Source organism: Lissotriton helveticus, chromosome 2_1 (assembly GCF_964261635.1).
Source record: "Lissotriton helveticus chromosome 2_1, aLisHel1.1, whole genome shotgun sequence".
Taxonomy (NCBI): domain Eukaryota; kingdom Metazoa; phylum Chordata; class Amphibia; order Caudata; family Salamandridae; genus Lissotriton; species Lissotriton helveticus.
The window spans coordinates 1,004,867,880-1,004,892,114 of NC_136059.1; the positions used below are offsets into that span (position 1 = coordinate 1,004,867,880).

A 24,235-nucleotide genomic window follows, 5' to 3' on the forward strand; every position below is an offset into this window, starting at 1 on the left:
TGTTTTAGAATTCTGCTACATGATGATAATCCATTCTTGACTGTGCATGGAATTTCACACATTGTAACATGGCATAGCTTGCAGGGTTGTGCATATTTGGGTTCCTCTGTCCAAGTCTCATCTTTTACAGAAAAACTTCCATTTCGGTCTCACTTGCAACCGGACTCGGCCCAGTTAAGGAGGGGGGCAGATACATGAAGTGCCCGAAGTACTATCAAGTGAATTTGCTCTGTCTGTAATGGCAAAGGCTTGTTTATGGGGAAAGATTATTGCTTTCTGAAATAATTTCTCTACATTTGCAACATTCTTCTTCTGCCTTTCAGGAGTTGATGAAGCAACCATCATTGATATCCTGACAAAAAGAAACAATGCACAGCGCCAGGAAATCAAAGCTGCCTATCAATCGCTGACTGGGAAGGTAAATGATGATGGCTTTTACAGAGAACATTTTTAAATCTTGCCCAAGAATGATTATGTGGTACTGTACGTACCACATAGTCTGTGAGTTGGCTCATGAAATGAAAGTCCAGAGTCTGAATTTTGTGATGCTTTTGACTGTTTTACAATGGTGCAATATTGATCTTTTGCCAGATTGGCTTTATATACTTTCCAAGTGAATTTGTATTATTGAAGATGGTCAGGCCAGAGAATTGAAGGGGAGAGACGAACAATGGATGAGTCTGAGGTAACTTCACCAGAACCCCAAAGCAGGAGTCGGTCATGGAAAAAATTGTCAATGGAATCCTGCAAAACAAATATTGTATAAGTTGTGTTAAATATAGCATTTGAAAGTGAGAGAAATGAGGACAAATTATATACTTTTAATATTAGAAAGACAAGCGAACATGTTTTCAACATTTAATAACTTCTGTTGCTACATCAGGACAACTAGATAGTTTACGTTTGTATTCAGTTATAATATTGGGTACAAACAACCAGAATATCCACAATCCAGCCTAATCCTATTATGAAATGCATTAAAAAAGTTAATGCATAAGATGACACCAAGACACAGGAGAAAAGGAAATCAAATCATATCTAAAACCATACCTTTTAAAGGAATAGTGCTAGCAATTTCTTGTACTGCTCCTAGATTCAAAAGCACCTGTCATCAAAATGTAAGTAACATGATTTAAATAAAATATTAATATTCCATATGTCAATCTACCTAATGCCATATATTAATGAAGGATTGGCAAGGGCACTCTTGTTGATTGAGTACAGTGGCGCCTTAAGAATATTAAATGATGGTGTCCAGATCTTTAAGTACTCCTTAAATAGTCAGAACCACAATAATATTTTATCTGTTCTACCCGTCACACCAAACTAGTGTTACCTTTTTTTAAATATTTTTTTTTTACAAAGTTTTATATACCTTGAACTTGACCCGAATCAGGTATCGGAGTGCTTTACATAGCACCAGTTGCATTACATGAGGACAAATTCATTTTTGTTAGGCACCCTTCTCTTGAATACCATATTTGATTAATGGGCATTGGGGCGTACCTATGGTCAATACCGTTAAAGGCATCTGAGATCCAAGAGCACTAATAGTGGTGGCTCTCAATGATCCAGTAACCCACAATAATCAAATCGCATGAATTATGGGTTTTTTCCAAGGTTTTATCTACTCAGTAAGTTATTGCACACAATGTGTTTAAGCTACACTACCACAGAACATTATTCTTACCTTGCCCCAAAATGTTAACTGATATTCAGTCTAAAATACTTCAGTCGGGGCGCTTGCTTCCGTACCCCAACTAAAATGTGGTTACTTGGGAGAGGAGTTGGCCTAACTGCTAGGGCAGTCGACCTCTTATCTGGGGAACCGGGTTCGAGTCTCGGCAATGACTCTGAACATGCTGTGATTCCGGGCAAACCGCTTAATCTCCCCTTGCCTAACAGAAATGAATATGTCCTCCTGTAACGCAACTGGTGCCATGTAAAGCGCTCTGGTACCAGATACCTTCGGGTCAAGTTTTGCTCTATATAAAACTCCGTTAAAAACGAACAAAAAACGTAACCGTTCCCTGCTTGGCTGCTTCCTTTAAAATCAGAAATGAGACCGTAAGACCTCCATTGTGATATGCTGTTTACTGTGTTGCTGTAACTGATTAGGGCGAGTTTTACACTTTAATAGGTAATGTAAAAAAAAGGTATGGGACAACAACAGTGCCACGGTTGCGATAGTAAAGCACTTGATATTTCTTTGTAAACCTTTGTCATTGTATGTTTTTGCAGCCTTTGGATGCTGCTGTGAAGAAAGCGCTCTCAAGTCATCTTGAAGAGGTGGTTGTGGCTTTGTTGAAACCCCCAGCTCTTTTTGACGCTGAGGAGCTGAAAAGCTCCACAAAGGTAAATGAATGTTTTGAAATCTACTTTACTTAATTTGCTCTTTTACATATGGAAGGGGGAATCGGTATTTGGTCTAGAAGTTATTCCGAAATCAATGTTTGCATATTGAATTTATAATGTACTTGGAATTCAAATGCACATTATTCATTTTTTATTAATACCCGGTTGTCATTTGTTTAATGATTTGTTAAGTAAATAAAATGGGGATCCCATTTAAGGGGTATGGAGGCTATTGACGCAGGAGTAAATCATATGTCGTAAGGAGATAAACATGCCTGTCGTTCCTTCTGTGATCACATTTTCTTTTGTTTTTAAACTACAGGGTTGGTGGTTGGAGGGGTGGTATATTTCCTATGTCCCTCTTTTCATATTGCAAGATTGATATTCCCTTAAAACCCAGTTCAGTTGATGATCATCTGCGGTGTTCCCCTAGATGTTCTTGTAAATGTACCAAACCAGACTTTCAGCAGGAAGGAGAGAAAATGAGGCGACTCAGACTGACAGACGGGCTGGTCTTCTGGTCTCTCACAGATGCTCCCAGCAGAGCGTTATACAGAAGTGCACTGGACATGCAAGTGTTGGTGACTTAAATTGCGGTCCAATCTTTCATGCCTCCGAGAGTCCGCATGAGGGCAGGGATGCATTGGTTAAACCTGCCACTTTGCCAGGAGCCTCGCTTGCAATCTGCTTTTCATAAACTGACCCAAGCTAAGCCCAGCCTGCCAGTCCAATTGCTCAATAACGGAGAATCGACCAACGAGAGGGGGCTGAATCCGGCAGCTGTTTGTGTGTGCACACCTCCCTGACACCTGATTCCTTCCACTGCTCCCTGTCTGCTCCCTCCGACCCCAGCCTATGAGCCCCGTAATTTGATCCCTGTGACCTGCTTTATGCCAGTGGCCGGGCTCCTGTGCCTTCAAAAGTCAGATCTGCAGCTGGTGTTACCCCCAGCTCCTCAGACCCGAGGTATCCTAGTACCACGTGGCAAATTAGCCCCAGGGCTCAAAGATAATGGTTTATCCCATCATTAGAGAGCTGCGGCTTGCAAGGAGAGCTGGGAGGAAAGGATTGTGGTGCTGCCGACCTCCGGATCGGTGGTGCTTTTGGAAACCTTTTAGTTCAAAGGACTTATTTAGAGCTGAAATTAGCTAGAAACCGTCCATTCACACACCTTGATCATGACATAATAAATGAATTGGGACTCCTTTCTGCAAAATGTTTACTACTTTATTTGTTTTCTTCTTTATAACTCGACTAGAAATAAAACTAGGAAAATTACTTCTCGTGGCAGATGATGCCGACTCTGGTGATGGGACAATGTTCTACCATTTACCAATCCTAATCTTACAGTTACTAAGCCCGTTCAGGCACATAGCACATATGGGTATAGGGCCGATTATGCTGCTGTAACTTGAATTCCGTTATTGAATGAATGGAACTGCACCTCAGCCCAATAACAAATCGCGGAAGACTTGTTGCATTGCGTTTTTCGTGTAGTGCTGTGTTCAATGCTCAAGTTCATTCTGCTTACCTTCTTATAAGGGGCTTGGAACAGATGAAGATACCTTAATTGAGATAATGGTAACGAGGACCAACAAAGAGATGCGGGAAATCTGCAAAGTATACAAAGAAGGTACAGTATATGCTTTTTAATCTCACTATATTTCCTTCATTAAGAACTATGAATCAATTCATATTTTAAACTTCTAGTCATTGAGACTAAACAATACATTTTTCAGAAGTAGTCTAATTTAGAGCCTGGTTGGATCTCCTTTAGGGGGTGGAAAAGAGCATAAACAATTTGTCCGTTTTTAGTAGTCTGGATTAATCGGTGCTGACAGTAATTTCACTTTTGTTTTTGTAATTTTCCCACCAGACCTCTGTTGCCTTAAATTGTTTCCATGGTAGACCTCCCTGACATCCTACGAGTAATGCTGTGACCGATCTTATTATTCTTAAAGTAATGTTCGAGGCATATGGGCTACAGATGGTACATTTATGAATAGATCGCCATCTGGTGTTGGGCTCGGATGATTGCACTTGTTTTTCTTCTGGAGAAGTCTTTGTCGTCATCGATGACTCCTCCTCTTGGTGTTAGTGCGCATGGGCATCGGCTCCATCCTTAGATTGTTTTTTTCCGCCATCGGGTTCGGATGAGGATCGAAGCGCTCCGGACCGACTTCGATAAAGAAGGTTATATTCGGCGCGTAACCCTTTCCAATTCGACGGTATTGTTATCGAACGCGACTTCACTTCCATCTCGACGCGTTTCGAAGAACGACGACTACGAGAAGACCAGCTCGACGTAGTCCAGCCCGGAGTCCATGGAAAGGACTCCATTCAAAAAATGTCCCAACGTGTGGTGCTAAGTTCCCACACAAGGACCTACACGAGGTGTGCAACCTCTGCTTGTCCCCTGAACACGAATCCAGGGACTGTGAGGCCTGTGCAGCATTTTCCTCAAAATCGACGATTAGAAACAGTCGAGCCCGAAGACACGAGGTATCGAGAATGCAGTCACAAGCAATCCCGGAGCTGTTCGAGGACCAGCACCCAGAAGAGGAGGAAGAGGAGGTCGACGAAGCGGGGTCAGAAGCGGACGAGTCTGACGTCGAGGAAATCGACGTCCAGCAAACCGTGAGTGACGACGTCCCTTTACCAAAGAACAGACCCCGCACGGTGTCGACCCCGCCCTCGAGCCCGGTCAGACAACCGAAAAAAGTTTCCGACGCCCCGCCTTCGGGCCCGGCAACGAAACCGAAACACTCGGTCTCCCATCATGGTGGTTCCGATAAACAACCCACATCGACACCGAAGCTCCATGTCAAGGAAAGCTCGAAGTCAAAACAGTCCATGTCGACACCGAAACACGTTTCGACGTCAAACACCTTCGACACCGAGGACGTCCTCGACGCCGAAAACATCGGATCCGAATAAAATCTCGGTGCCGAAAATACAAATGGACAGTCAGAAGAAAAAACACCTTTCGGACCCGAAAACTGCGGTACCGACACAGGAATATAAAACCGATCCTAAACAAAAGACTCTGTTTATTGATCCACAAACTGGCAAGGTAGTCACAGAACTACCTAAAAAGAGGAAGAATGAACAGTCGGACGACAAAACTCCTCCGAAGAAGAGAACAATGGGGACAAATACAACTCCCCCCCCCCCCCTCCCTTCTCCACAACCTAGAGACACACCCTCTTCTCCTCTTCCTCACAATAGGCCAACTATTCCTCCCACACGACCATCTACACCTACAACAGATGTAGAAAGTGACACAGGGGAGGGAGAACATCCTGGGGATGATGAAGACACAATCCCAGAGGAGGCAGACCCATGGGAACAGTACAATGTAGGGTCAGATAACGATAACGACCCTGAATTGTATCCGTCCAAACCTTCACCTCCTGAGGATAATACTGGTTTTGCGCAACTCATTAATAGAGCAGCAAAATACCACAAGGTAGAGCTACATGCAGAACCTCAAATAGAGGATTTCTTATTAGAAACACTACCTGCTGCACAAAGAACATCAGGAACACTACCAATGCTTAAGGGCCTTCTCAATCACACATCAGAGATATTCAAAGACCCGGTGAGGGCTAGGGTACTGAACCCAAGAATTGATAAGAAATATAGAGCAGCTCCAAAAGACCCAATATTCATTAAAGGACAAATTCCTCTAGACTCACTAGTGGTCACAAACGCTCGTAAGAGAGCAAACTCTTTATCTACAGGAGAAGCTCCACCTCCTGACGAGTCTAAGCTAATAGATGCCTCTGGCAAGAGAGTAGCATCTCAAGCGGCAAACAGCTGGCGCATAGCTAATACACAAGCTCTACTTGCAAGGTATGACAGAGCGCATTATGATGAATTAGAAAAACTCATCACACATCTCCCTAAAGAACATCAAAAGAGGGCAGATCAACTCATACAGGAAGGGAAGTTAATTACTAACACTTCAATCAAGTGCGCCCTAGACGCGGCAGACACTGCAGCAAGATCTATAAACACAAGCATCATGTTAAGGAGACATGCATGGCTCAGGGTTTCAGGGTTCAAACAAGAGGTACAAACATCATTACTGAACCAACCTTTTGATGAGAAAACACTTTTCGGCACAGGGACAGATGAGGCCTTAGAGAAGATGAAAAAGGATACGGAAACGGCTAAATCAATGGGAGCATTGCAACAGCCGACACAAAGAGGTTCCTTTCGTAGGTCCACCTATAGAGGAGGATCCAAAAATACAGGTACAAGCCAGCAACAAACCTCTTTTACACCTACATCACCCAGAGGTAATTCTAGAGGTAGTTACAGAGGTAACAACAACAAGGGTAGAGGTCGCGGAAACAACAACAACCGCAACTCTCCAACCCCAAAGCAGTGACTTCATACAGCTCCCCCCAGACCATATAACACCGGTCGGGGGACGCCTATCACAGTTCCTACCTGTCTGGGAAAACATCACATCAGACAGGTGGGTGAGACAAATTATACAACATGGTTATTGCCTAGAACTCACAGCTACCCCACCAAACATCCCCCCCAAACAGCGTCCAATGAAACAAGATCACCTGACACTGTTAAAACAAGAAGTACTATCCCTGCTAGAAAAGCATGCCATAGAGAAGGTTCCACAGCACCAACAAGGAACAGGAGTATACTCCCTATACTTCCTAATTCCCAAAAAGGACGGGTCTCTAAGGCCAATACTGGACCTAAGACCTCTCAACGCATACATAAATTCGGAACATTTCCACATGGTCACGCTCCAACAAGTACTTCCTTTACTGAAGAAAGGGGACTTTCTTTCTACACTGGATCTAAAAGACGCTTACTTTCATATCCCGATTCACAAAGCCCACAGGAAATACCTCAGGTTTGTGGTAGAAGGACAACATTATCAGTTCAAGGTCCTTCCGTTTGGTGTCACAACGGCACCAAGGGTGTTCACAAAGTGCCTAGCAGTGGTGGCAGCTCACCTAAGAAGACAACAAATACATGTCTTCCCCTACTTGGACGACTGGCTAATAAAGGCCAAGTCACAAGAGGAATGTCTTCAGAACACACAAAAGACAATTCAGCTGCTACACCAGCTAGGGTTCACGGTGAACTACACAAAGTCACACCTGCAACCAAGCAAGGTTCAACAATATCTGGGGGCTACTATAGACACAGAAAAAGCCAAAGTATACCCCAATCCAGTCAGGATCCAAACAATGCTTACAATCATTCAGAGATTCCAGCCACAACACTCACTAACAGCAAGAGTGTTCATGCAGCTATTAGGGATGATGTCATCCTGCATACTGCTAATACCATATGCCAAACTACAAATGCGTCCGCTACAAGAATGTTTAGCGACACAGTGGAATCAGGCTCAAGGACAGATTACAGATCTGGTGTTGGTAGACGACCGCACACACCGCTCTCTGAAGTGGTGGAACACAACAAACATTGCCAAGGGGCGGTCGTTCCTAGAACCAATTCCACAGGTGACAATAACAGCGGACGCATCGCTCACGGGATGGGGAGCACATATGGAGAAATACACAGTACAAGGAAGGTGGAGTGTGCAGGAAAGAAGACTGCACATCAATCATCTAGAACTACTAGCAGTGTTTCTAGCATTGAAAGCCTTCCAAATACATGTTACCAACAAAGCAGTCCTGATCAGAACAGACAACATGACAGCAATGTATTATATTCAAAAACAGGGGGGGACGCGCACTCTCCAACTATCCAGACTAGCACAGGAAATTTGGAGATGGGCCATTCCTCAAAACATCTATCTGTTAGCCGAACACCTACCAGGAGTCCAAAACCAGATAGCAGACATCTTAAGCAGACAGTCGGAACAAATACACGAATGGGAACTGCACCAACAAATACTGCAGCCATTCTTCCAAAGATGGGGACAACCAGAGATAGACCTCTTTGCCACTCATCAGAACGCAAAATGCCAAAGCTTCGCGTCCAGGTACCCACACCACCTGTCGCAGGGCAATGCGTTATGGATAAATTGGTCCAACAAATTTGCATACGCTTTTCCCCTCTCCCACTAATCCCATTAGTGGTCAGAAAGCTGCAACAACACTCAATGACCATGATACTAGTAGCACCCACGTGGGCACGACAACCGTGGTTCACCACGCTCCTGCAACTCTCAAAAGTGCCACACCAAAAGCTAAGAATTCTACCCATGCACTTTACACAGAACCATGGAGAAATAATGCACCCAGATCCCACACAACTGAACCTAGCGATCTGGCTCCTGAAATCCTAGAATTTGGGTACTTAGATCTACCCCCAAATTGCATGGAGATAATTAAACAAGCGAGACGTCCCACCACCAGAGCATGCTATGCAGCTAAATGGAAGAGGTTTGCTATACACTGTACCACTAATAATATCAACCCTCTGGACGTATCGACAAGGGAGATTATTTGCTACTTACTACACTTACAGCAATGAAATCTCGCGTACACATCTATCAGAGTACATCTAGCAGCTATAGCAGCGTACCTACAAAACAGGCAGCATATATCCCTGTTCAGAGTGCCAGCGATAAAAGCCTTCATGGAAGGCCTTAAAAGAGTCATTCCACCAAGATTACCACCTTCCCCGGTCTGGAACCTCAACGTAGTACTCACCAGACTAATGGGACCACCTTTCGAACCTATGCATAGGTGCGAGATACAATTCCTTACATGGAAGGTGGCTTTCCTTATAGCCATTACATCACTCAGGAGAGTAAGTGAATTACAGGCATTGACAATACAAGAACCATTCCTACAGTTACACCAGAATAAAGTGGTTCTTAGAACAAACCCAAAGTTCTTGCCTAAAGTAATTTCAGCATTCCACATCAACCAGCCGGTGGAACTACCAGTCTTTTTTCCAAAGCCACAGACGGTAGCAGAAAGGGCCCTACATACACTAGATGTCAAAAGAGCCATTTTGTACTACATAGAAAGGACACAAAACTTCAGGAAAACTAAACAACTATTTGTAGCATTTTCCCCAACACATAAGAGCAATCCTATCTCTAAAGCGGGCATCGCTAGATGGATTGTAAGATGTATACAAATATGTTACATTAAAGCAAAGAGAACATTAACTGTTCCTCCTAGAGCTCATTCTACACGGAAGCTAGGAGCATCTATGGCATTCTTAGGGAACATTCCCCTAGATGACATATGTAGAGCAGCAACTTGGTCTACACCACATACATTCACAAAGCACTACTGTGTTGATGTGCAGGCTACACAACAAGCCAGAGTGGGCCAAGCTGTATTAAAAACTCTATTTCAAACAGTTGCGACAGACACTGGTGACCACCGCTAGGGAGGTAACTGCTGTACAATCTATTCATAAATGTACCATCTGCAGCCCATATGCCTCGAACGGAATATGCTACTTACCAGTATGCATCTGTTCTTGGCATAGAGGGCTGCAGAGTGGTACATGTCCTCCCTGCCTCCCCGGAAACCTGTGTCTGTCCCAACATTATCTTATTTAGATACACTTACATGGGCATATCTTTATGTATTCTACTACACTACTCCATCTAACCCTACTATGGCAAAACCATCTAAGGATGGAGCCGATGCCCATGCGCACTAACACCAAGAGGAGGAGTCCTCGATGACGACAAAGACTTCTCCAGAAGAAAAACCAGTGCAATCATCCGAGCCCAACACCAGATGGCGATCTATTCATAAATGTACCACTCTGCAGCCCTCTATGCCAAGAACAGATGCATACTGGTAAGTAGCATATTCCTTATGAATACAAACATGTATGATAATTAAAAGGCCAACGTAGCAGTGTATGTTGTACATATTTAATTTTAGAAATTATACTTGCTCTGGATGGACACAATATGGTAGAACACCTGAACTTGATATTTGAATAGCTTTATAGTTTATTGGGCGTGGTCAAGTCACATTTGTGGATAAGATTTTCTGTTTGTACGCTTTACATATTTGGTGTATAACATTGTTGGAGCCAACATGCTAAATGAAAAATATTCTGTCCAAGTCCTATTAATATTCATTGTATTCTGCATTAAGTCTTTTCTTAAATCCTTACTTTAAAAAAAAAAAAAATGTACTACCAGATATAATACCCTTTTTGAATTGTACCACACTGCTTGTTCCACAAAATAAAATGCTTGGGGGTAAAAGCACTGATTGTGCATAACCCAATTTTTGATGGTCATATTAGTAATCTTCTACATTCCGGATTAACAATCTGTTTTTGCTCACTTCTATTTAATTGGAGTGTTCCAAACAGCCATCTACAGTTGTAATTTCATGCTGGTTCTGCAATCTTTGGAATTGGCAGCAGTTCAGTGCTTGCACAGGAAAGGAGTGTTAGTTTTAGTAATTTGAGTGATTTATCCATGCAGTTGGAAATGAAGCATACGTTTTATACAGTAGCTTCCACCGTGGAAATATCTCTAAATTTACTCGACGAAAGATATGTATTTAGAAGAGTTGGAGGGTAAGAATAGAAAGGGGACACTTGCCAAAATTTACAGACGTTTAAGTCGAGGTGTTTCTCCAAATATCTTGCCGGTGGGAAGTGTATTTTTTTTATTTCAAAATGCGCACATATATAGTGTTGAAATAATCAACTGGTTGCTTCATGTTCTAGTTTTGACAGTTCACCCCCCTTTCCACACATCTTGGGAATGCAGATCCGGGTCTGGGATCACAATTAACTCAAAACAATAAATCAAAGTCCAGACAAATGCTTGCAGTTATAAGAAGAAAGTTGTATTTTATTTCTAACTCTGCACATGCAAAGAAATGTGACATTCGAATGCAAAAACATAACCCCCCCCTCTAGCTTTAGTAGTGTTCAGGCAAATCCCTGTCCCACCCTTTTTTTCATGTAAGGTGTTCAGGGTTTTTCCCCATTCACTGGTGGTCTAATCCAGGGAATGCACACTATTGGGTCGTACTCAATCTATAAAACAGAAGCATTTAGCCTTAGTTGGTGCCCTAAGCGCATGCACTGGCAAGACCAGCTCCTGCTTGGAGAAGTGGTGCTGCTAGCAGTGGCTCCCCTCTTCTGACATATACAGGGATCACTGAAAACCGTTCTGTACTCTGGCTACAGCCAAATTGGTGCACAGCCGAATGCTCACATTTTACACAGGGAGTCCTCCCGGTAAGGTTCCCTACTGAATTTCGCACCCTGTTCATCACTCATTATCCACTTCCTTACAAGGCACTCTGGTCCTGGCAAGTAGACAGGCACTGGTGTTCGGCCTCCAAGGCGGGTGATGTCCGTTTCCCTGGGTGATGTGAGCAAGGAGACTAGCAGGACTTGGCCACCAGTCCTGGTAATAGCCAGCAGTCCTGGTAATAGCCAGAAGTATTGGAGTGCTTACCTTTCTTATAATACTTTTCCAGACACCAAATATGATTTAGGGGATAAGACTTTGAAGTTTTATGTCTGGGTTCTGCTTCTTTTGACGCAGACACTTCCCTCCTTCTTTTGTCTTGAGAGTTGTCTATCACAGCAGGCATGACTCTGAAGCGATTTGGTCACTCCCATGAATTGTCGGTCAGAAATGAGACCTGAATGTCAGCCACAGTGATGAGTGCATCAAAAGTTTAATCCCAGGCTTCCCATAACAGCCCCATCTCCCTTTCTGAGAAGTGTCCAGGCCCCTTCCTTGTGATCCATCACTGAATCCAAGAGCAATCTTTTGACATGCAAAGGAAGTCTCTCCCCTCTTTCCAGTGTGTGACCCTCCCAGCGAACAGGAATGCAGCAATTCATGAATCTGTCTGGGAGGTTTCTTCTCCTCCTCCTGTCTTAACCAGGCAGGCCTGGGCATCCCAAAATGGAACCGAGGGTCCTTCATATAATGCTTCTGTGCAGGCACATTTACTCTGTGTGTACTCGCAGCACACTTAATTACCTGCACTAAATCTTTTATACGTGGCACCCTTGCATGTATACATGCCTTCAGCACACAGTATCTCTGCACAGTGTACAATACTGCAGCTTTCCTATATTCAACCAGGGTGGACCGATTTTTAGAACACCGCAAACAGAAGGAGATGATGGACAGAGCGCTGACACTTTTTAAACACTCACCTCCAGTCACAGATCTAGGTTGAATCCATCTTTGTTCTTTAGCTCACTTTGCCACCTCAGTTTAGACCTAGCTATATGCAAATATGCAAATCAGTCTTGACCCTGTGCCTCATGGAAACAGTCCAGCCCAAACTGCCAAGCCAGGTTTTCCCTGAGCCAGAAAGAAGCATCCTGAGACCTGTTTCGGGTATCACCCCTCATCAGACAGGCTAGCTTGAATCCTGTGGCAAAGTGAGCTTGATGGATTTCACCCAGATCTGTGACTGGAGGTGAGTGTCTGAAAAGTTATAGTGCCCCGTCCATCTCCTTGTGTTTATTTTATAACACAGCTGCTACCAGCACACACAATTGCCATATGCATGCTACCCAACATTTTACCTTTCATGTATTGTACCTCATGCAAGTAAATGTACCCCCCTGCACATGCTTTCTTTGCACATGCACAGAACTAAATCTTTCATGTCCTGTATTCCACACAGGCACACATACGCTTTGCACATGCACCAATTTCACATATACTGCTAAAGCCCTAGACTGTACCCTTCCCAGCCATATGTACAGCTAGGCAGAGTCTGTACTCCTTCACTATGCAGCACTCCACATGATGTAGGCCAAAGGTGACTTAAGCACGCACAACTGTGGAACCTTTTAAAAAGGTGTGTGAGCCTTTAGCCCTCACTCAGTGATGTAGGGTAAAAATGAGCCCTTTGAGTGCCCCCCCTCCCCGGTCCAGAAAGACCACAGTTCAAGAGACTGATTTATGTCATGGCTCACATGATCTGTGTTCGATTAGGACAAAAAAAAACACAGCATTTGGTGTCCTGACAGTACAGTTGTGCACTCTGGGCATGGGTACGCATCTCATTCCATGCAGTGACATTTTCGAACCCAACAGTACCTGATTCGGGAACCATTGATTCAGCAGTTTGTTAGACTTGGCACTATTGGCATGGGTCTCCCTTCCATTTTTGCTGTTGCCTCATGTGTTTTTGCTGGTGTTAGAGGCTTTGGCCACTGTGCCACTGCTATCCAGTGCCACAGAGCAAGTGCTCCCTATTGTAAATTGATGTACTAATCAGTGGCTCCATGTTTGGCTATTTGGTTTACTTGTCAGACCCTAGTCTAGTACACTGAGTGTGCCAGGGCGTGTAATCCAAATGCTGCTGGTGGGCCTGCAGCACTGGTTGTGCCACCCTCAGGAGCAGCCTTGTAAAATGTGTCTAAGGTCTGCCATTGCAGAGCCTGCGTGCAATCTGGTACTGTCATGCTGACTGGGCAAGTGCACCCACTTGCCAGTCCCTAAACCTTTCCTTTTCTTCATATTAGTCACCCCTATGGTAGGCCCAAGCGCAGTGTGCATTGTAAGTATAAGGTAGGACAAGCCCTGATGTGTGTGGCATGTCCTAATAGTGAATTACAGCCATTTTCGTTTTTCACTATTGCAAGGCTACCTGTTCTCCATAGGCCAGAATGGGCTGTTAGAATTGTTACACCTTCTAATCCTAACTGGCTCCGAGAACATGGTAGAAATTCGAGTTTAGTATGCCTGAACTCAGAATAATAAAATACATCTTTTAGTGAAGTTTATTGTAACATTCTGTGTTTGCAAATGCCACTTTTAGAAAGTAGGTATTTGCTTGTCTAACCATTCAAACCTGCCTCTTCTAGTTTACGTATTCCTATGTCTGGTTTCTGTGAGTGACTGGGCTGGGGAATTCCAGGAGACAGGCTGAGTCACCCAGTGGTGAATAGAGAGCTGCATCTAGATGGGAGGGAGGAGTTACACCTGAGACCTGAATAGGACTGTGCCCTCCCCCCCACAGTGCTGGCTCCACCCCCTGTGGTGTGTCTGATGTCTCAGCCCTGCACAGTGAAAGAAGAGAAGGAGTCCTGTCGTCGAAGTGCTCCAGGACTGTACTTGCCTTCCACAATGCTGGCTCCACCTTCTGTGGGTTGTCTGATGTGCATGCCCTGCACTGTGAAAGGAAAGGAGAAGTCTGGTAAACAGAGTGCTTCAGAACTGGTTTGGACTGGGCAAAGGCCCCTCTCCCCTCAGAGAACAAAGGATTTATGGGTATAAATATTGGGACCCTGATCCCATAAAATTAGATCACTTTGGACTACAAGAAGAAACCTTTACTGAGGAGAGGAACCTGATGAAACAGAGGAGAGACTATTCCCAATCTGAAGTGCTGCTTGGGGGGATTGGCCTGCAGTGGTTGCCTTACTGCCAAAGGAAGGAGAAAGGAACTTTGTGTACTTTGCTTTTAACTTGTGAAGGATCTCCAAGGGCTTGGAAAAGAGCTTGCCTCCTGCTGAAGTCTCCGGGACCACAGACTTCAACCCCAGCTCCCCAGTGTTCTTTTGAAAGTGCCTGCTGCTGTTTTGGGCCTTCTGAGGAACTGGGTGTCGCAAGGAGCTGGAAGCGCGACTCCACAAGAAGAAGCGTGTCGCTGTGCCTGCCATCTCAACTCCAGAGAAAGGAGGGTGTCGCCGCTGGAACTGTCGCACTGCAATGCATCGGAGAGAAGCGTGCCACAACAAAGAAGAAGCGTGTCGCCGTCGCGGCTGCTGCCATCGCAACTCCGAAGGAGTGTCGCCGCTGGAGCTGTCGCACTACACCGCATCAGGAGAAGAATCTCGCAACAAGGTCTGAGCGTGTCTCCGTCGCTGTCGCAACTCCGAAGCCGGAGGGTGTCGCCGCTGGAACGGTCGCATTGCACCGCATCGGCCAAGAGCACCTCGCATCCCCGAGAAGCGTGCTGCCGTCGGAGCTGCTGCCATCGCATCTTGGATGTCGCTGCTGTAGTTGTCGCATCGAGCGGAAGCTTCACACATCGTGGAGAAGAGCCTCGCCGCTGGAGCTGTTGCCGTCGCATCGTAAGGGTGTCGCCGCTGCAGTCCACGCATCGAATCGAGAGTTTCTCGCATCCCCGAGAGGCGCGCCACATCTGGAAGATCTTCACGTCTTTATTTCTTTGCACCTGAACTTTGCCGCATTTCCCATTGCTGCGTCATTGCTTGTCGTAGAAGCACAACTTAACTTGAGGTACATTGACGCAGAGTGTCTCATCTAAGAACTGAACTGAGCTTAAATCTACCATCTTAAAGTAATCCTAGTGTATTTTTGTCGTTTATGGTCTTGTGTTAACTCTATATAAAGTTTACTAATTTTTTATATAAAACCTGTGCGGTGTCCATTTGTAGTGTTGTCACTGGGTTACTGTATGTGGTCACAACTGTTTAACTTACAACGCCTCTGAAATAAGCCTTGACTGCTCGCGCCACACAACCTAGAGGGTGAGCAGGGGTTATTTTAGGTGTGTAATCCCCTTTCCCTGACTAGAGGAGAGGGTTCCTATTTGTCACAAGTACCTACCTGTGCCAACTAGAGACCCCCAAATCTAACACAGTTCATGAAAGGAATCTTAGCATTATTGAAGATGACTTATGTTTCGCCTGTCACTGCAGTACAGGCAGGTGAATTGCGAATGAGTATTTTATTTAAACAAGTGAATGACGTTTTATTTCATTTTATGTGCGGTAATTAATAATTCTACTTTGAATACGTTGGATTCTTCAGTCCCTGTATAAAAATGCGATTATCTCTATAATCTGTGACTTGTGATGCACACAGTCGCTGATTATAAATAATTGACAATCTGAACTCAACAGTAATAACTTATTACAGTTGAGTTAATTCTACAATGTTAAGCAGAGAGGAGATATTTATGGTAGCAGGCTTATTTTTTGCACTTGGGACATTTTAAACTATTTAGAATCTTTGTTTCTGCTACACTTGAATTGGTTTTTTTTGTAACTGATTTCTATTAGATTGCTTCTAGTTATTTTACTAGCAAACAACTTTTATTTGATGTTTAATTTTGCACTAGTGATCCTATTTATATTCTTTGTTTGCAAATATGCTCTTTCATATGAAGGAGCTACACACCAAGGTCTTGATTTGCGGTGAAAGGGGTGTTGTGACCATGTATTATAAGAAATAAAGGACCCCCTGCAGTACATAAGGATATTGAAAGTCACTTAAGAGTTCTATAACCTTAAAAAGGAAGTCTGCCTTCTGACTTGTTCCTCTAAATTGCCATGGAAATCCTCAGTTACTTTCAATATCAGTATAATGTATGTCGGGGGTTTAAGAAAGAATTTATTAAAGCTCTATAGTGGCTAAAGGCTATGAATAAAATTACAACTGCAGGCTCTATGGATGCCTGTTGATTACTGTGCAGGACAAAAGGTGGAAGAAAGGAAGTACTACCGCACCGTTAATCTGAAGTAGCATTGCCCGTTTAACTTGTGAAAATGCTGATCAACACCTTATTTTATTCTACACTTGCCTGTTGTGTTAAAACGAAAACTGTTACATACTAATGGATTTATTCAGTTCTTAATCTCTGAAAACAGTTTGTACATCTGAACCAAGAAAAATGTTTTATGGCTATAGTTTAATACACATTGAATTATTGCAAGTTTTCCAGCAAACATGGATAAGGATGCCAAGGGTCTAAACCATGGTATTATGCTTCATTTACAAAAATATCAAATTACTTTAACCCCTTCACTGCGGCGGCTATTCCGCCGCAGTGCTAAGGGGGCGGGGCATGCTGGTGACTGAACCGCTCAGTCACCAGCCGCGGTTGCGGCTGTGCTCATGACGGAGCGGTTCCATCACGGCCCCGCCCGCTCAATGGAACGCTGAGCGCAGGCGCGGAATCCGCGCCGCGCAGGCGTGCCAAGCGGGCCGTGACGGAACCGCTCCGTCATCAGCACAGCGCGACCGCAGCTGATGACTGAGTGGTTCCGTCACCAGCATGGGAGGGGTTAATGTCTATATTTTTCTTAAACTGGTGGAGTATTCGGGCACTTTATTTTAATATAGAGTGTATACCTATATAGAGAGGGGTTAGAGGAAAGGGGTTCAATTGACTTGGACATGCAGATCATCTTTAAGGAACATTTAATTTTATATCACGTGTAAGGCACAAAATCCCCAGTAAGGTCAATGTTCTGGCTTAAAACAAGAAAGAGCCCATTGTTTTTAATTGCTTCTGCTCAGTGATTAACTTTGAAGCCTGTATTTACAAACATTTACTAGTTGATAAAGTACTCCACATAAAAATCATGATTTTCTTTTAATTTCAGTATATAAAAAGGATTTGAGTAAGGATATTGCAGCAGATACCTCTGGAGATTTCCAAAAGGTCCTACTTGCCCTTGCTAAGGTATGATTGGGTTTGATGCTTGTGTGGGTGTATAATATCAATGTTTAATTTTTCCTTTTATTTTATTTGCATAGTTATTTAAAACCGTTGCAGTGCAAAAAGAATTTCCGTTAAAAACAGAAGTGTACATACATAAAACTATTTACATCACATTGCTTGTATTTATAAAATTATTTCTAAATACATTGCTGTACTTCAGCGAGTACAGCGACTGGGTATGTGTTCACTTTCTATCTTGGTAGTTTCTGGCTAAATATGCTGTCCACTCCTTGTGGCACTCACCGTGGCGTCTGTAATGTCCCGCAAGTCAGTTCTAACTTCGCTAAGGGATAGTGCTAGGTCCAGTTATTTCTTCCTTTCTCGGATTATGCCCTGGTCTGGCTAGAAGAGGTTTTCCTTCGGAAACGGAGTGCAGCTGTGCACGCGGAAGCAAGGAGTATAGAGGAGTTCTTCTCACCTCCTCCTCGCAGTCTTGCTTGTCTTTCATGCAACTAGCTTCTTTTATAGCTGCATTACTGGCATGTTCTGCTCTCATAACCTCAGGTATTTTACTAGACAACAGTTCAATTGTGGATCGGTAGATGCAAAGCATGCCATTGCTGCTTGCCTCCTGGTGCGAACCCCTGGAAAATTGAATTGTTTTAGCAATTGCTTCCGTTCTTTTAAATGTTCTTTGCAGGAACATAGTATATGTAACAGTTCCTCTGTTGCTGATCCGCACAAGCAGCGCGTAGAGCCCACTTTTCTCTCTTAGCCAAGGTGGTAAGTACTATATGCAGGGTAGCAAGCCAAGCCTATATTTCATGAAGCTGATCTTTGTTTTTTTGCATAGCCCAGATTGAAATAGTTTCACGCTGTAGACTTCGCATAGGAGTTCAGTCATCCATCCATGGGACTTTTTTGATAAAGAAGCCTTGTCCACCAGACATGAAAGATGTTTCACTGTCTTCCACACCAGTTTTTTAAAGGTGGTGGCTGTTGTAGGTGTTTCCCAAAGCTGGTTTAGCCCCATGTTGTGTAAGCTGCTGTTGAGTTACTCCGCGGCAGGGATTGCAGTGTGGAATTGTCTCTCCTTCCATAACTGTTCATTTAGAATTCCCTGGGGCGCTTTCCACACTTTGTCCCAGGTGATGATGTAAACCCCTTGTCTTTCAATCAATTGTTTCTGTATTCCAAACTAGAGTCCGATTTGTGCAGGCGAGGTGTATTTAGGCAGCCCGAAAATGTCCCTGTATGCAGTTTTGAATGTGGCATCAAGTATTTTGGCATATCTCCCTTTGTGCCTTGCTGCCGTAGGTGATTGTTGGTAGTAGCTTTGCGCAGACCACCTGTACCAAGGGCAGAATCGATGGTTCGTTTAGTTTGATGTTTAAAGTTTTTAAGGAGGTAGCCAGCGCTAGGCCTTTATGCCTAATGCTGTGCTTCTGAGCCAAAATTTGGCCACCTTTGTCTATCTTCATTCCCAGGTAATTGTATTCCCTTGTGTCCTCAATTCTGGTCTCTCCCCAGAACCAAGCTGGTGGTTGTCTTTGGAGAAATCATGTGTACCATTTAAAAGGTGTTTGACTGATCAGGACTATATCGTCCACGTATAGGAGACAGGTTAGCAATATGTCTCCTATTTTTGGGGCTTGTGAATTGCATCTAATTATTTGAAGGCCTTGGTCAGCTATACACAGTTTAAAAAGTGTGGGTGCTAGTACGCATCCTTGTTTCAGCCCTTTTTTCCTTTGGTATGCGATTTGACAGGAAAGACCCATTACCCAGCTTTGTCTGTAACCATGTGTTGGTGTGCAGATCTATCAGCAAATTTATTAAGGACTGTGGCTCAAACTGCAAAGCTGGGGGCTGCCAGAGTCTGTTGAGGTTGACGTGGCGAAGGCGGACTTGTAGTCGATGAAACATAGGAAAAGGGGATTTGTGAATTGGTAAAGTGATTGATCCTCTCCAAGAGGATGGCAGGGTGTTCAGCTCCCTTATTTCTCCAAATAGAGGTACCAGTGCTTCTGCCCAAAAATGTAGCTCTTGTTTATAGAGACGTGGAGGTATACCATTTGGGCGGGGGCACCTTCTCTCCTTTCCTTTCCTATTTGCCGTTTGGTAGTATTAGTATGGTTTGTGTACAGATCCTCTGTTGGTTTCTCCTCCTAGTTTCCAAGATGCCAAGAGGTTGTTTGCTGCCCGGGCCTTGATGGTGGGTTGAATTTCCGGCATGTTTTGTTGTTCTTGACCATTGGCGCTTTGTTCCATGTCTTGATGGTAGTGGGACCTCGGGTATTTTAAACAGGCGTCCTCCGAGATGTTCGACAAGATTCCGTCATGGTTAGGGTGAATACATTGCTTTATGGTGCTCCAGAATCTGGCACTATTGTGCTTAATGTTGGTGTGTAATTTTGCCCAAAGGTCGTTCTCCATATCTCTGATTGCGTCCCTTTTCAGTTTTTTTTGTTGTTGCATTTTTTGCCTCTTTAATAGTTGCAGTTGTGTTTTGTCATTGGGCTGGTGGCGGAGTTGTCTCAGTAGGCGATAGATGGAGTTTTTAATGAGCTTGATTTCTTGCTTCGTAGTTTCTAGTATGGGCTACGTGCTGCTGAATCTCTGCTGGGTTGATGGTTTAATCTTAGTTGCATATGCTTCCATTTTTGTGGTAAAGATTTGCCATTTCTTGACTTCTCCTTGTCCGCTCCTCAGGTCAAAGTGTTTTGCAACTTCCTACATGTTGCTTTCTGCTGCTACCTCGAACTTGATTCTTGTAAGATTGACGGTGAGTTCTGATCCTTGAGGTACGGCAGCGTTCAAGTGTAGGCACAGCTGTTCTGAGCTCTTTCCTGGGGCTGATGGTTACCTTCACCTTTGTCACCCAGCTGGAATGATGTTACTTGGAGCCGATCTAGAGAGACAAAGGTGTAGTTCAATATTGCACTCGTTCAAGATGAGCTGTGGGTTGTTACTGGGTGATTCTTTGGCTGTTCTGCCATTGGTTGCTCTTAGGTTGAGATGTTCCAGTTGCTCCAGGATCAGCTGACCTGCTGTAGTTTGGTTGCATAATTGTGGCATCCCTTGCATTGGTATGTTCCAGATTGTGTTTTTGAGTAGCACTTCTTTGTCTGAGGAGGAGGCCATTAAGTTGAAATGTAAGTCCCCAGTTAGGATGAGGTCAGTTGTGGGTCCTTCTCTTATGCAGGTTTCCACCAAAAATTTCCTTGGCGTCTTTGGTATTCCGTTTCGGTTGAATGTAAGCATTTATTATCATGATGTTCATGTCCCTTGTGTTTGTTGTAGTTGAGGAAGCAAATATGTTTACTGCTAATAATGCCAGATTAGTTGGACCAAAAATTCGGGCAGTGTGAGCAGTTGTGTTGGCAACATATGTGACCGATCCTCCTTGCAAGTGACCATAGTTTGCCCCCCTTAGTTGCGCTTGTAAAGAACCGTAGAAATCCCTGTAGATGGGGAGGATCAATTAGCCAGGTTTCTTGTAATGCTACTATGTTAAACGCCCTAATATAGATGACCAATTCGAGATCTGCTAACTTGTTTGCAAGCCCGTTCACGTTCCAAGAGCATATCCGGACAAGCCCTTTTGCTGTTGCTGTCATTGGTCACGGGTAGCGATGTTGTCAATTTTTTGTTTTATTTATGGTTCTGGAGATCCATCTTGTCGAAATCCTGGTTTTGCAGCGTTAGGGGAGCGCAACGGCTGCTAGGTTCCTCTGATGCATGCATCTTGTCCCTTTGGCAGTGCCCCACTGCTCCATTCAGCACGGACGTTGTTGGTCTATTTGCAGTCATCTCGTTGTCCCTTTTGTTTACCGGGATTAACAGATCTGGGTATCTTGGTTTGATGTAGGGAGAAATGGTTATCCCCAGGAATTTAATGTCACCTTCTAGGAGTATTTTGTGTGCAGTTATAGGAGAAGTCCATGTTGCTCTAGTTTTTTCTCCTGCGATGGAATCCCTGCATTTGATAAATTCTATCGACTCCAGGTCCACCGATTTTTACCTCTATCAATGATGGTATGTGGGATAACAGCCTCAGTATGTTACTGCATTTCATGATGTCATGCGATCCTTTAGCGGTATATTCTGGGATGAACCATAAGGCACTTGTTTCCCTCCCGCCTAGCCATTGATTGTGTTTTCCATTGCTTGTGGGTGGGAGGTCATCCTCCTTCCGTAAGTGTCCTGTTTCCATTTGGATCCCGTCTGTGTATGCTTGTTGTGAATAATGTTCTGATCCTATTCGCCGTTCTGTGCTTTCTTGGCGGCTTGATCCCTGGCTGGTTTGGTTGTGTTCTCAAGTTGTTTCAAGTAGCTGTTCCTGGTGATGCTCTGTATTTATTTATGTTGTTTGTGTGTCAGACAAACCTTTCTGGAGATGCTGACTAATAATTATATTTTCTGCATTCCTTATGTTGTTGCTTCCAATTTTTTCATTTCTCAATCTCCCCAGGTTTACTTTTCTCCCCTCTAGGTTTTTTTTCAGTTGTTTTTAGTGTACGTATATTTCCAATGAGCCTTTGGTCCTGATTTAGCTCTGGTTTTTGGATTCTCGTCATTGTTTTTACTGCAGTTTTAGGATGATTTTCAGTTGTGTTCACAGTTCGGTCTGGGTGTGCTGACGCTGCGTTTACTGTCTCCCAAACTTGATCAGTCCCACTTGCTTTTTGCATTCCACTTGGAGGGCTTGGACTCCAGCCTGATTTTTCTGTACTCCTTATGTTAGTAGTTTTCAGTGTTTTGTCGATTTTATTTCTTTTCATGCTGGTATAGCCCCAAAAAGACACAAAAAGCTGTTCATGTTTTGGCTTTGTTTTTGAGATCGTCATTTTCTTTTTTGTGCACGTCTTTCTTTTGCATTAGTTTTCTTTTCCCCATTCTCATCTCCGTGAGTAACTGGTGCGTGTCTATGTTCTGTTGTCTTGTCACTGTTCTAATTTTTTGTTGTTTGGTTGTTTTGAGTGAGTGATGTTCCTCGGCGGTCTGGTTCAGTTGAGTTGCTATGGCCATTTGTTTAACATACTCTGATCATCCGTATGTTGATTGAAGGCATGATTTGAGGCCTTTTTGAAGTTTGAGCAGAAGTCGCTCAGCATTGATGGGACAGTAGCTAATTTATCAACAATAGTGCTGCATCAACGGGTTCTATTGTTGGCTAGCGTGAGTTCCTGTGTCCTTTGTAGAGAAGTATTTAGCGTGCCTAACTTGCCGTCAACTGCTACTACAAAGACTGCCCAGGTGTTCCTCAAAGTTAATTGTGTGTCCATTTTGTGCGATTGATATTGTAAAGCCTCTACCAAGAGTTGCACAGTTTTTAGCAGACTTGCCCGGGCATTCCGTGATCTGTTTTTTGTGCTTCTACTTGAGGAACTCCAGGTTCACCATTTTGTACTTTTCGACAGACTGTGTCCCCTCCACTATCGGGTCAGCCTCGTTTACCCTAGGCCCCTCTAATTTTGAGTTTAATAGGGTATCATTCCTGTGCTTGTCCTGCTGGTATGTTTCAAGGAGCGCCTCCCACTCGTCTGATCGAGCTCTTTTGGCTCTTCCATAATACTTAGTTGTGAGGTCTCTGGCTTAGATTGCCTTGGCTCTGAGCTCAGTTTTTCCTTTGAGTTTTTCAGCTGGTTCCAATTTGGTCTTTACATCATCCAATTCGTCCACTTGTATATCTGTTTTCTCCCCGGCTGTGATTTTCCTTTGGGGTTATCTAATTCACTTATACGTAGTATAGATAGTTGCTCAGTTGAAATGCAGTTGCCCCCATCATGTTTAACTCTGAAAGAGTCTGGGCGTTTGGAGCGGTTACTGGCGCAATTGCTGTGTCAAGGTTGAGATTGCTTGATGCTTCCTTGATGACTTCCAAAATTCCCCAACTCCCGTTATTTTTCTTTTTCGCCATCTCTCGTGGTATCCCTTTGTGTCCTCCAGTCTTCTCCAGGGACTGGGAAATTTGGCTAGCGGAGTGTAATTGGCCATGTAGAGCTACAGTTGGGATAACTGACTCTGGAGATTCCACCACACCACCTTTGTTCCTTTCTTTTCACAGTCCCATTGGCAAAAGGGCTGTAGGGGGGGTTTGTATGCCAGTTGTTGCTGTAGAACTTAAGAGCAGGGTATCACCCGCCTTTTTTAGGAATCAATAGTTGGTGTCGCTTTTGGGCTGAAAGACAGTTTTTTGACATTTTACTTTCCGGCATTCTATCACGCGTCTGTCTGTGTCTGGTTTTATATCAATTATAGAGCCCTCTTGCTGCCCTGCTGTGATCTTTGCCTGTGGTCACCCCACTGATCCAAGCTTTTTCAGCGTCTTTTTTCGCTTGCTTGTGTTTTTAGTAGATGCGGAGCCTCCACACACACGTCCTGACCTCATGGTTTTTCAGGGTTATATTTCCTTTTTGGGTCTTCTGCTTTAGTTCTGTCTGTTTTTGACTGCTTTTGTTTTTGTTTAGATATTGATCTTTTAAAAGAAGACCAAAACCCTTTGACTTTCTCCTTTTCCCTTGGTCTGT

General features: G+C 43.9%; 1 protein-coding gene across 1 annotated transcript in view; it reads left to right on the forward strand.

Annotated features, from left to right (window-relative positions):
* LOC144818402 (annexin A1-like) overlaps window positions 1-24,235 on the forward strand; it is a 90,622-nt gene that overhangs the window by 40,804 nt on the left and 25,583 nt on the right. Inside the window, exons 4-7 of the mRNA XM_078675776.1 lie at window positions 324-418; window positions 2,242-2,355; window positions 3,898-3,988; window positions 17,644-17,723. Coding sequence (XP_078531902.1) covers window positions 324-418; window positions 2,242-2,355; window positions 3,898-3,988; window positions 17,644-17,723 — 380 coding nt within the window. The remainder of the gene's footprint in view (window positions 1-323; window positions 419-2,241; window positions 2,356-3,897; window positions 3,989-17,643; window positions 17,724-24,235) is intronic.